This window comes from Helicoverpa armigera, chromosome 17 (genome assembly GCF_030705265.1).
Source record: "Helicoverpa armigera isolate CAAS_96S chromosome 17, ASM3070526v1, whole genome shotgun sequence".
NCBI lineage: Eukaryota > Metazoa > Arthropoda > Insecta > Lepidoptera > Noctuidae > Helicoverpa > Helicoverpa armigera.
In genome coordinates, this window is record NC_087136.1 from 1,459,582 (window position 1) to 1,474,280 (window position 14,699).

Here is a 14,699-nt window from a genome sequence, read left to right on the forward strand (position 1 = left end):
AGTGCAATGTTTTTGAATCTGGACTTTGTACCAGAGTATCATGATTAGAAAGGAGTTCCAATTCAACTGTCTTACTTTAGGCGTAAAAACTGACATCGAGTCAGTTTTCAAGATCAACAAACAAATGAATAACGTAAAAGTATACAAAGTACACGTATCGTTGACCTCTAATACTTATTATTTCCCAGCAATTGCTCAATTAACAATCATATTATGTACCTTCAGAAAAACCTTAATATAATTACACCAAAATGCCAATTAAATGTACTTTTGGAATTTAATTAGTGAATGGCAAAAATCAGTTCAATATTTATTGAGCATGTCTATAAATATAGAAAAAAACCTTGCCATCCGATGAGGCAACTCATATTGAATGACTAAACTATTACTTACATGCATTTTTGAAAACTCCTGTGTTGATTCTTTGTGACCTTTCCTATCTTTTAGTTTCGAGATCCATTTATATTTATGTACCATGTTAAACTTTAGCTAGCCATTTGGAATATGTAAATCTCACATAATTCCGAATGTTTTCTACTTTATTTATAAAAAATCCTTCGTGTACTTTTTACATGCTTATACTTATACTTTCACAATAATTTCACAGATATTATTAACAGACAATCTGTCAGAACTATCAATTACTTACTTATTAGGTAGTGATTACTAAAAAAAATAGTGTAAACTAAAATATACATCAAGCAGTTAAAAAGATTAAAGTTAACTTGTTCGTTTACAGACATAAATAAAACAAAAAAACATTGATCCTTTCTAATAACAATTCATATAAGAAAGATAAGAAAGTAACTCTCTGTCAGTAACCGTCTGCTTTCACAGTTAAATCATTAAACCGATTTTTATAGCATATACATACATATACATTCAATGTTATATAAACGTTGTAGCATAAAATCACCGCTTCAGGCAACTATCTGAAATTATTCCACTGAACGTTTACTGAAAAAGGCGGATGCAACAAAGGTTCACAAAAAAAACTCGATTGAAAAGATAAACACATTTCAAAACCTTTAATAACCTCAACGAGTCATTAACTAACAGAACAATAGAATGCATACAAGAATAGCTCAAACGGAGCCCTTTGAGTGCAGGCATGACATCACAACCACAACACGTTTGCATGGCGTCAGTTGAACAGAAACGAGTTTGATATCAGCGCGGGCGCATAGTGGCAGTTACGTTGTGATCCTTGAGCGAGTATCAAGACCAAGTGAATTAGTAATCGTTGCGAAGCGCCCGTTGATAACACGTTGTTTTTGTAACTTGTGTAGCAAAGAAACGTGCCGTATGTAATAGATAAATAATAAATATTGTGATGACCATACTGTGATGTGGATTTATGTGAACTGTGATTTATTTGTTTTTGGATATTAATTTAATTTATAGGTATGTATTTAGGACGGTATTTATCAATGTCTTCTAGCTAAGCCGAAAGAAAAGAGTGTTTACGTTTTTTTGTTTTGTTTTACTACTGAGTTCTGGGCATTTCTAGCTATTGTTTTAATTTTTTAAAACAATAAGGAAAACAATAAAAAATATTGCTATCTGGTGCAGTGGCTCAGAAATTATGCGCCCACCTACAGACCCAGATTTCGGAGATTCGTCTTTCTAATAGGTAGTTTAGAAGATGCGAAAGTAAGTCGGTACTTTTTCAGGGTTTAGCCAATTTCAGAGAATTGAAATTGACTAAATATTTAGGTACTGAAATCTGGGGAAAAAACCTTTCTGATATTATTTGGATTATTTTTCCGACCCAAATATCGACCAATAGAATTGCACCATTCGACGTCACGTGGTACAACCTACATGGTATTATACTGATAATTTTTTGAATATTTTCTCTGGTCGTTGCTATGTCAAACTGACAGGTTTTTTTTTATCGACGTAAAATCATCAAATGACCCCTCCCGCTGTGGGTTAGCAGCGGTGAGGGAGTGTCAGACTCTTACTGACTAAAATCGTCGTGTTCCGTCATAGGCCTTTTATGTACCAGGGCCGCGGTATCTCTTTCGAACAACCCGCAGCCCCGGCAGGCCTTGGCCCTGCTGGGCCCCGCTGGGGTTGCTGACGTCTCTTTGAGGAGCGCGTGGAACAACGCGCGCCGTCGACACGGGTCTGTCGTCTAGGAAGACAGAGGGACGATGAGCCACCCGAACTCACCGCCCACAGACCCACGCCTACGGTGGCCGGGAGTCATCTCGCGACACCCGGCGCCCATGGTGTCTACCTGGTCCAGCGCGGCGGCCGGGATGAGAGGCGGACTCTCTGGCGTTCCGCCTCCTCCTTCTCGAGCATGACCGCTTCGCAGAAGGAGGCGACGGCATCCCATTCCCTCGCCCCGGACCATGGCCTGAACCAGGGCCGGACGCGAGGTCGCCGCCGCCAGAGCCTCGACGAGGACCCGGCGGTGCCCTTCCATGCGGGGCACACCTGGACTGTGTGGTCCACCGTGTCCTCGGGGCTGTCCGCACAATGGTGACACCCGGGCGCCTCCTCACGACCGATGCGGTGCAGGTACCTCCCGAAACAACCGTGTCCGGTGAGGACCTGCGTCATGCGGTACGTGAGGGCGCCGTGACTCCTCCCGAGCCACTCCTCAAAGGGGACTTACCGCCACGATGGTGGCGTGCCCTGCACTGGGTTGCGATAGTCGCTCCCTCCAGGCCACCATGAGATCGCGCCGGAGCTCCGCCCGCTGCGCGACAACTTGCCGCGGCAACGGGGTTTCTCCCCGGCGCTGAGCCTCCTCGCGCCAGTCGTACAGGCGCAAGAAGACCCTCGCCTCCAGATCCCACGGTGGCAGTCCAGCGAGTAGGCCAGCTGCTTCGCGGGAGATCGTGCGGTACCCCCGGATTAGCCTAATGGCTATCACCCTTTGGGGCACGTTCAGGTAGTGCACAGCCCGCGGCCGTGCCGAACGTGCCCATACCGGGGCCCCGTAAAGGGCCATGGACCGCATGACCCCCGCGTAGAGTTTACGGCAGGGGGCGTTTGGGCCTCCCAGGTTGGGCAGGAGCCGCTTGAATGCAGCACCTGCCTTCTCCAGTTTGGGGCCCAAACGTCGGAAGTGCTCGACGAAGCTCCACCGGCCGTCGAGGACGAGTCCCAGGTACTTCATCGCCCTCTCGACGCCGATGGTAGCCCCCCCCACCGTGACTTGGGAGCCTGAAGGTGGCGCGTTCCGAAGCCCATGAAAGCACATGGCCTCGGATTTGGTGGCCGACATTTGGGACGGAAAAATAATCCCCCGAATACCACACGAGCTTCAAAATTCTCTGGCATTTCCCTCAAGGTTCCCTGCAAACAAATAAAGTCGTCAAGTTTTCCAGGAAAAATCCTATCGGAAAATACCCGATAATTTTGAAGCTCTTGTGGTATTATAAGTGATAATCCTATGATATTTTATATTCGGATAGTAAAAAATTGTTACTCAGTCCTTTGTTTATAACGTGATCGCTACCAGGGTTCCAGAATATATTAGGAGATGCACGGAAGAACAATTAAATGCAATGTATCTAAATAATATTGCATGCCGAAAGTTCTATACTGTGTTATGTAGTTCAAATTCAATTGTTTTGTAAAAATAACACGCAGTTTTAAACGATTAATTTCAAACGTTTTGTTTGTGGATTAGTCTCGGTTTATAACATACTTACATAATTGTAGGTAACCCATAGTTCATTGATATTTAGCTTCTTTGCGCTTAAAACGCGCTTAAAAAATGCTACTTTAAAGTCTTGTTATGATTTTGGAGGGAGACACTGTTTATCGCTAACCCGGGGCAATGTACTAGATGTTGTTGTCTATTAAAATACGATTTACATTTACCTACCTACAATCAAAAGTAAGATATTCGCCTAGCGGCAGATTTTTTGTGAATAAATAAATGGCCAAAGTGGACAAATTTAATTATTAGAAAGATCTAATGAAGTATTAAGTGAAAATAATTTGCGTATTCAGCAGATTATCGTCAGAAAATTACATTATTTCCCCATCTGTAGTTTTGATAAATCTTAGATTAATGTTGAACATAAGTACGTCGATAAAAAATCGATAAATAAAACAATGTGCCGAATGATTGAACATATTGAAGTAATATTATGTAATGGAATTATGAGTGAAGGATAATCGTATGAGTCAGAGCTTCCGAACTCCTACGCAAAACCTTTGTATGAATTACCATTAAAAAAGGTTGATAATACGATTCATAAATAAAAAAATCAATAAATCTGTTATATTATTCATTTAAAGTCGTAGAAAAATTATTAAAATATTGATGATTTAATCACTCATTATCACAATATCTTTGTTTCACCCGTGTCCCGGGGAACTTCTCATATCCGTATAAAATATATCATAGGCTATATCTATTTAGCGCTATTTTTTTTTTGTATTGTCCTTCTCTATGTTTGTTTTGGTGTACAATAAAGAATATTCTATTCTATTAGCGCGTGTAGTGTAACTTCGTAATAGCGAAATAATGATTCCAATCGGTAGTTCCGGAGCCTATTCGATTCAAACAAACAATCAAATCATTCCTATTTATATAAAAAGAAAAAGAGGATATAGATAAGTTTAGATAAGCCATGGTACAAACAAAAAATTGCGACTTTTAAATGATTACGCGTGACTCCTACGCATAATTTATACAAAATCAGTAATAGGTTTTAGAATAGCCTTGAATACAGAAATATTAATTAATAACAATAATTATGCCTAGTAATAAAAAGTTATGTATCTCTTTCAAAACAGTTTTTTGTCGACTATAGTTTAAATAATTTATTTGACACTGAGATGATTTACGGAATTTATATCAGAGGTTGAAAATATAATTAAGCAATTAATTTTAATGACTTTATCTTAATCATATAAAGGTATTTCCAAAACGACGCATTTTCACATCGTTTTTAGCCCGTTTCGATCAGGGTTTTACAAGAAACAGACGTCTGTCACGTGTTTGGTGAAAAATACAATTAAACATACGATTTTTCAACACGTGTCAAACTTATATTTTTTTCGTAATTACACTAATAACTTTTAAAGTTTCAGGCAGTATTTATACGTAATTAGGATGATTCCGGTACTGAAAGGAGTAGAGTAAAATCTCTCTTATTCTTGTCAATTAGCAGTTGAACGGTAATGTTTCATGACGAATAAAATATTAAAAGTATTATACATTTATCTATTCGACAATTGAGTAGTAAATAAAGAGCTAACTACATGCCTGTTTCACAAGACTGCAAGGATAATGCCATTCAGTTATGCAGAACATCCCGCGCATGTCTGTGCATGCCTTAACAAACTATTGACACACTTGCAGTACAAACGTCCAGCCGATAGTATTATCTAGCATTTTGACGCTCATTTTAATGCTTATCGGTAAACTTTGTCCAGTAAATGATGATAACAATATTAAATGGGACTGCGAGATAATTATTGCGTTATTGTTTTGAGATATCATGTACTTATCCTGGCATAATACGACGCGTAAACAAGCTCCTATTGATTATACTCCTCTAGTAATTTCACTCTGTATGTCCTTACGTGGTCTACGTTCAGAAGCTCAGAGTACCTACCTCAGTATGCTGCATCATCCATATAATATATGCTTCTGTCTTCTGCATTCCTGGTACCTACTATTCATGACAATGTAAGAAATTGTGAACTGCATTTCGACCTCTATACGTCAACTTGGTTTTTATGCTTTTCGATTTTATCTACCTACCTGAAAGAAAAAAACCGGCCAAGTGCGAGTCGGACTCGCTCACGAAGGGTTCCGTACCAGAGCAAAAAAAAATTGTTCTAGTTCAGTATTTGTTGTTATAGCGGCAACAGAAATACATCATCTGTGAAAATTTCAGCTCTCTAACTATCACGGTCAATGAGATACAGCCTGGTGACAGACGGACGGACGGACGGACAGAGGAGCGAAAACAATAGGGTCCCGTTTTACCCTTTGGGTACGGAACCCTAAAAATATGTAGGGTAAAGGTTTCACACTGTCTGTCTATTTCGAAGATTGATTTGCTCGGGTACCTGGATAAATAGTTGCATCAGAATGCGAGTAAAACCGTGAGAATGAGCTAGTTGTCACCGCATTCATTACAATTCAGGTCATATGATGCAATACTAGTATTTATGAAAATCTAGATCGTAAAAAAACCTAGATCTAAAATGTACGATTTGAATTTAAAATTGATTATATTATATTTATTTGATTAAACGAGTAGGCAAAAAACATGGTGTTTTGTAACAAATCATTTGAATATGCATACGGACACTTAAATATTTTTTACGACTATACGGGCTTAAATATTAAATGTTTTTTTTACAATCTGCCAAAATGGTTGAAGACTTTCTGATAGAATTATCCGGTACCTAGTAGGTATTGTCGGATAAAATAAATCCATGGTTAAAGTTAATGGTTGATTCACTATTTTATAGGTTCTGAAAAGCGATATCAGTCGAAACACGCATAAAAATATTGTGTAGTTACGATAGGTCAGTATCTTTACCATTTTTAATCAAAGAAAATTCAAGACCTCGATAAAACAAAGTAGCCCTATAAGATAGTATGCCCTTGACATTTATAGACTCAAGATATGAATGTTGGCTGACCTCTACGAGCGCGTTCAAGATCGAATCGTTTCGGATCAGCAGTTTCTGAGATCAACTCGTACAAATAGGCGCGAATTTTGAATTAAATATTAATTTTATGTTAATGTGGGATTGTAACCTTGCTAACTCAATTATTATTTTTATAAGTATGTTCCGTTGATTTGATGGCGTTGATTTTGAATCTCAAAGGCATGGATAAATTGGTATTCATTGGTTTTTGAAGCCTGTTAACCGTCTTGATGAGTTTTTTATTATTTTTGGATATAGGTACCTACCTAGTACGTAAGTGTTTTAACTTCGATCAAAGGTAAAATAAAATAGGTTTTTAATTAGGTACAAAATGCAATCAGCCACCAGCTGCATGACTGTCAACTAGGTACAGGTAGATAGATGTCGGTAATTTTATTTTATTTATATAAAATTATCTATTTCCAAAGTGACCTTCTATCGAACTATTGCAATGATATAACAAGTTTGTTCGCAAAATAAAATATATAAAAATGCGTTTTTGATTTAAAACCGTTTTTTACAACCAATTTGACGCAGACAATACAATTGTCTAGAACAAGTTTTTGATTGACTAGTAGCTTATTTATGTACCACACTGTTGATTTTATGTTCCATTCACTGGTCACTGGCACTGTCAATGGCCAAGAGGAAATAAGAAACGGAAAGTTATATGTCTGTTACATACAAGTTAAAATCATTAACCTCTTTTTTATCGATGCTGAATTATCTATGTACTTATACTAATATTATATAGCCGAAAAGTTTACTTCAATACGCCAATCTCATAAAAACACCCCATTTTTTCAAATCAGCCCACTACATTAAATAATTCAGCCACTGAATAAAGGAAGTGGTGTTCGATATGATAACGGACATTATACGAGTACTTCTATTATCCATATACATATATGATGCTAGACAATTTAGTTCACTAACCAAGCGTTGCAAATTGCAGTACGATTAGTGACTACAATACAAATGTACTAATGACGTTAGATAGTGATGCCATGGTAGGTACCGTATTAAGTATTCTGTGGTGACACTAGTTGTCCTACATTTAACCATTATTGTAATAGGTACTTCCAAATCAAAGGTTTTATAGTCCTACATCTTGATAATATACAGTCGTAAGTGAAAAAAGTAAAATGAAATCTTCGACATTTTAGTTAAAGAGATGCAAATGTACCTAAGTCAAAATTAAGACTTTTCTAGAAAATCTATTACCTAACTATGTCGATGCAGTCACTTACGTTAACGTTGCAGTCAAAAGTCGCATAGTTAAAAATAACATAAAACTTGAAACATTGAAATTGGTCGTAGGTAAGTAGTCCACAAAATTACTTTTTGAATATCATTGTGACTTAGTAGGCGCAAATATTAGACTTAATTATATAATTTCTTTCGACAAAGCGCTCAAAAGAATAGTACATTTTATCTGAGTAATTAATTAATTATTCAAATCAAAGCGTTTGGTATTTTTCCTCATACAGAAAATCCGCGGCTTTTACAAAGATATAAAATACAAGGAAGTTGATTTTTTATGCTATCTTCCTTATTATATCCGCATATTATATAAGTTGGTGGAATCATATTTATTTAGATAACAAAGTCCTCATTTACGTAATACAATACTCGAATAATATGGGTTGACCTTAAACCAGTTTTTTAACATTTAAAAATATTAATACAACGCAAATTAATAAATGATCAAGTTATGTTAATAAAGGCCTGACAAACATGTTTTTGTATTGACGTTTTTTATCGGGAAAAACCTTTTCATTAGGTTCGCAGTGAAGTGATTTTAATCTCTTGCTAACATAAAAATTACCATACTCAAATATTGATTGGATAGTTTTTATACTTATTTATCATAGTTGTTTTTAGAGTATAATAAATCAGACGTAACTGCAAATTTAATTTTGCTACGTAGTCTGTAGAACCTATTAAGCATCGAATTTAAATGTGGTAAGTATTACCAGTTATTTTTTTTAAACGCATAAATATTTCAGTCTAGGCATTTTGCACAAGTGCTTGGAAAATATTTACCAAGTAGTAAGAAACAGTTATACCAACGTATGCCTCGGATAATGCTCATATTTATTGAATTAAATATTTTCCAATTACGTACAAGATTTGGAAAGACGTCACTCACTCACGTCACCATTTTTTACACGTTTTTTTTTCTGTCTCAGGTTGCAAGTACCAGGACATCATCATGTTTGAGTGCTTCTTAGAAATCGGCTTCGAAGCCGAGCTCAACACGAAGGAGGACCCGGAGTTAATGGAGATCGCTTACGAACAATGCAAAGAGAATGTAGCTACTAGGGCAACAGCCATTACCGAACTTAGGAAAATGATATTTGGTGAGTAACGGGAGCTCAACTTGAGATTTACATATACATACCTACATTACTTATGAGCTGTAGATTTTCTTAATTACTTAGTTTCAAAGCAGAGAGTATCTGTACATTTCTTGTGTCTCATAATTTTGACAAATGACACCAGCTGTCATCCTTGCTAATTAAGAGACAAAGTATTAAGTTAATTTTAGACAATAGGCGTAAAACCCATTAACATTGTTTGTTATAAAAAATAACCTAACAGTCTCTTGGAAAGAAATGTTCATGTCTTAACTTATTATTCTTCGTAAATTACTCAGTAATGATAATTTAGTGCGGGAACATTATTTTAGACTCAAAAAAGAAAAATGTCGTGTTTCTCAGAAATATAGGCACATTTTTTATGGTCATGAATGTATAATTTATTTTTATTACATTTTTGGATGATTTAAGAGTAAAATAAAATTTTGTGGAGCACCTTTTGTTAAAACGACATTTTTTTGCGAGAAAATAATTCAGTGCCACTGGCTTGCTGGCGGCCTATATACCTAGACTTTAAATAGTTAATAAAATATAGTACCTTAGCCATTCATATCATATAATTAATGCCTATACTATGCATATGTTTGGTTATGTTAATTAACTACCTACCTCAAAACGCTTTAACCGTTACTTTAGACAGGATAATGTATGACCAAAGTTAAACATTAATTACTTAAAATTCATGTTTTTCTTAATGTCTTTGTGATGTCGCATACCGTTTGTTGTACACTGTACTTTGGGTTCATTGACCTATGCGATGGAAGATCAACGCGTTACTCAAGAATGTCGGAAATCCCGACATATGGAGATAGTGTTATTATTGTTTTGCGGTTTAAAATTATTGTAAGTTTTTATGAAGTGAATGGCTTATCTATTAGGTATATGCTGATAGTTGCATTTGTTTCTCGACGTATGAACCACGATTACATTCAGGTAACGCTAAAAATGAACAATGATAATAAGATAAATATTAAACCTAATTAATGGTTTTTATTGGGTTTGCAGCACGCGGTGAATGTCACCCCTTGAGGACGGATGATGAGTACCTGCTGAGATTTCTGCGAGCCAGGGAGTTTATTGTACCAAGAGCGCATAAACTGGTAAGATATATCACATTGGCAGTTTTCCTTCCGGTAGCTTATGTTCTGGAGACATATGACAAGCATAAAATAAAACAAAAATATAATGATGTGGGAATACTTACAAGAGTCTTTTTGCTTGTAGTGAAATTATCTCGGCTGTTGATCAAAGTTTCGTATTTAAGTGTTTTATGGAAAGTTATTTATGGAAGTTTAAGATATCGTACGAAGTTAGTTTTCGAAATAATTATTAAACCACGTGGATAACAAATCATTTTCATTTTGAGATAAATTTTGAGATAAAAAAAATCATCTATCATAGGCAGATTTTGAAACTTCAGTTTATGAAATATTTTATAAAAAAATAAGATATTTTTCATGTGACTGAAGAGATAATTCTCAATAATAAGCCTATTGCCTACACAGATATACATAAGTACAGCTATGATTACTCACTTCACCGCTAAGTGCTACTCAAGTGAACCTAAGTTAGATCAACTACTTAGTTATACGTTAACTTGATCACAGTAATACAATATGATTATGTATACACTTACCATACAAGGAAGTATACATATGTAGGATGTAAAGTGTTTGTCTACTTGGTTGTCTTATTAATATGTCTTCTAAATAGCTGTGTCTTCTCGTACCCGCACAAAATAATAGCCTATCTATGTTATTCGCAAATAGTGCATCTTTCCAAAACTGAAAGACTTTTTAATATCGGTTCAGTAGTCTCAGAGCCTTTAGCGTTCAGACAAATGACCAAAAAATCCTCTTCATTTAATTAGTAGATTATAGAGCCTTTAGGCTTTAAACAAACAAACCTTTTTTTTTTGTTATATCAGTATAGAAGAATAGAGGAAGTTTATTTCAATAAGTACATAATCACCTCATTTTATTGTACTGGTACCTGTTATATTTTTTAACTGGCCTTAAAACAATTTTAAACCAGGATATACATTTAATGTCAAACCTGCTTCGATACTCCGAACATGTTCAGCAGGTTTATTTTTTTGTCCAAGCAAGGACTTGTTATTTTGTAGGCGGTTTTTATTTATTAATAACTTAAGTAATTTGCGTCAATGATAACCTTGTCTCCTGACATGTAATTAATAGTTTATCGGTAATTTACTTAATGCAAAATTATTTGTGCTTAATCTTGTCTCCTGTTTTCACGAGTTAGGATTACATTTATTAGACTACATAAAGCGCGCATTAATATGGCGATGTTATAGTGACTTTAAAATTTTCCATAGTGTTAGTTAGGGGTTTTGGACGGCCATGTCTGTCAGATAGTGGTAGCAGAAGCATCGGTCATCATTCATATAAAAAAAATGAATATAAAGCTTAATGATAAGGCAAACTATAAGTAGAAAAAAAGTTTAAAGTAATAAAATTATACAAAAATATAAACGTCCCAAGAGCATTTTTGTAAGTAATTGAACAATACATATTTCTGAAAAATCAGGAAGATAATAAATCCATAATACAATGCAAATTAAAATCTACATTACTTATTGTAATTTGTATCCCATGTTAACAAAACAGCTTAGTCATTTAAATGTTTTTTCTACGTAATAATATAAGGTCTATGTCTAGTTGAGCAAGCAAGTGGATACATTCGTCACGCCTCATGATCTTACCTCCATTATAGTTACAAAAGAACTATTTATTTAACACATTTAAATAAATAAAATAAGAACATTGAAAGAGGCTCCATTTAGGCCTATTTGAGTGCCTATACACTGTACACATCGCGTCGTATTATATTTATTTATTTATTTAATAAGTACAGTGACAGACTACAGGTTAAGACAATCAAGAAAAAACGTTAAGTAATATAAGAACGTTCTTCGAGTTCAAGTCCAAAGTCCAAAAGACCCTGTTCTAGTAAAATATGGAATTTCCCTGGTTAATAGCTACACGTTCGATGAAAACAGGCTTGCGATATATTTATCGAGCTTAATACATTTTGTATTACCATAGGCATTGGTTGTAATTTATTAGGGTCGATCTTATTCCCCGTCTCTACCTTTTATCAAATAGTGCCTCTTGCCCTATAAGCATTGTAAACGTGAAGTTTTTATTTCTTTTCAAACACCATACCAGACTAGCTATTTCGGTTTCAACAACATCCCCGATGAACTTATTTCCGTAGGGGTTAGCAAAATATAGCCTATGTTACTCGGGAATGTTTCAAAGAGCTTTAGTAGTTTCGCAGTCTTGTACAAAAAAAATATCTTTAATATATCTCTTAAGTATTCATTAAATAAACTTATTTTCTTGATTTCAGATGGTTCGATACTGCACATTCAGAGAGCAGAACAAGCACTTGTACGAGGGCGTTGACCTCTGGGGGCTGGTCAAAGTCAAGGACGCGTATGAGGGAACTATGCTGGACAGGCCAGATACTGGGAGACTGTCAGTCTTTAGATTCGGTAAGAAATTCATAATTTTGGGAGATTATCATGGGGCATTTGTCAAGTTAATTCGTAACCAGAAAACTATGCGAGGACAATAAAATAACAAAATTTAAATCTAGACTAAACTACATATACATATGTGACTGTACAAACTTTGAAATTGCAGGGTTCATTGTTTGGAAATAATAAAATTGAAAACAACAAAAAGCTGCGAAATTTCAAGCTCCCTCGTACGAGACTGATAGATTTCTTGATGTGTGTATCACTCAGTGTCCCCCTTTTTATCGTTTTGGGATAAAATCTTACACAGATTTTAGAATCTGTATCTATTTTGCCATTACTGGCAAGATTCTATCACATCGATCCATACATGTGAATGAACTGCTAGCATGAAAGGTTGCAATTTCGCGGATATGTACTAAAAATGCTCGTATGCCATTTGTTATCTATCAGTTACGAAAGCTCTTTTATAGTAGACGCCAGCAGGTAAACCTAACCAAATCTGTCTTTTACCAATCGAACATTAACCTGCCACTAACGTGGTAAGGTTGAAAATCTATTGAATGACAGATTGACTGTACAAGTTATTACTTTTTCCAGGACGTTGGGATCCAAACGAGTTTCCAGTAGAAGACCTGGTCCGCGCCGGGATGGCGATGACGGAGATAGGACTGCGGCAGCCGAAGCTTCAGATCCTGGCTGGAACAGTTATCGTGGACCTTGAGGGGATCTCGTATCGACACGTGGCCACCTTGACTCCTACGGTTGCTTACCAAATCGTGTGTTTAATGGGGGTAAGTAAGCTTATTCTAACTTTTTTTGTGATCTATTTCCTTCCTGAGGGAACTGTTTTCCCGCACAGTGATAATATGCCTACATATATCCTTACAAACCAACTTAATTGATGAAATAACACCTTTGATCCAATAAAAACAATACATATTTTTGTTAATTCCCAATTCATGCTTTATCATTTCCTCTTCACAACAAAAAACTACAATCTCCGCCTATTCGTGACTACTTCTTTAACCACTTATTCTCATTTCCAGGTAGCAATACCCGGTCGCATCAAAGGCGTCCACATCATCAACTACTCCTGGATTCTGAACACCTTCTTCTATCTGTTCAAGAAGTTCATTCCTCAGGAAGCCTGGCAGTACATTCACTTCCATGGCAGCGACCTCAAGTCTTTGCACAAGCATTTGGACCTTGAGGTCTTGCCGGAGAGGTATGGGGGTACCTACAGAGGAGTATCCTCCTTTGGCATCTGGTTAAACAAGATAAAGAAGTACAGAGATGAACAGTTTGATCGGGAAATGAAGCAGCTAGGTTATGTTATTAAAGAGTGATTTGTGATTTCCAAACTGAAATATAGGGCCTGTGAAAGATGTAAGACGTTATAGACATAGATGTGTTATTTCACGAAAGCAGGTGAGCAGGTGAGGTTATTTTTTGTGTAAAATGCACATTTAACTTTGTGATCCTAAGCTCAAGAGATTTCAGTAGTGGCCGAGTCATGTGCATTTACATTGACGCACACAAGTGTGGCTTACCCGCTTTCGTGAAAAAATAAATCTATGTATTTTTTTTATATCTGACTGAATTTTATATATTGATTATCAATTACAAAATACATATGCGTATTGACTAAATGGAATTAAAACATTCCCAGTCAATTGTGTAAAATTGCAGCGAGCGTAGGTTAAGCAGATATGGTGCGTAAAGCCTTGACAATAGGTAAGAAACATAAAAACCTTAATCAATGTGATAATTGAGCTTCGTAAAAGACATTAAGTTTAAGTATAGCAAGGATCTCGTTAACGCTAATGGCTTCTAGTTTCTCGCATCTAGTGACCATTTTCCGATATCGAAACGTGAGATTATAGTGTACTTTAAAATCCGATAGGATAGCACACGTACTTTGAAAGCCCCCATTATCTTGAATGCAGTATCGAATGCACTTCGAATTAATGTTTGCTGAAGACATTTTCAGGTTTTGGAACGGTAAAGCCTAACAATCAGTCTTACTAAGGGGTTGCCCGGGTAACTGGGTTGAGGAGGTCAGATAGGCAGTTGCTTCTGGTAAAACACTGGTATTCAGCTGCCTCCGGTAAGACTGGAAGCCGACCCATAATTAGGAAAAGGCGAGCTAGGCAGATGGGATGATG

At 36.3% G+C, this 14,699-nt stretch overlaps 1 protein-coding gene across 1 annotated transcript; it reads left to right on the forward strand.

Annotated features, from left to right (window-relative positions):
* Positions 1-1,175: 1,175 nt before the first annotated feature.
* Positions 1,176-14,515, forward strand: LOC110370377 (clavesin-2). Its single transcript, XM_021326137.3, has 6 exons — positions 1,176-1,404; positions 8,838-9,008; positions 10,032-10,126; positions 12,402-12,546; positions 13,132-13,325; positions 13,581-14,515. The coding sequence occupies exons 2-6, from the start codon at positions 8,861-8,863 to the stop codon at positions 13,878-13,880; spliced, it is 882 nt and encodes a 293-aa protein (XP_021181812.2). The 5' UTR covers positions 1,176-1,404; positions 8,838-8,860; the 3' UTR covers positions 13,881-14,515.
* Positions 14,516-14,699: the final 184 nt, after the last annotated feature.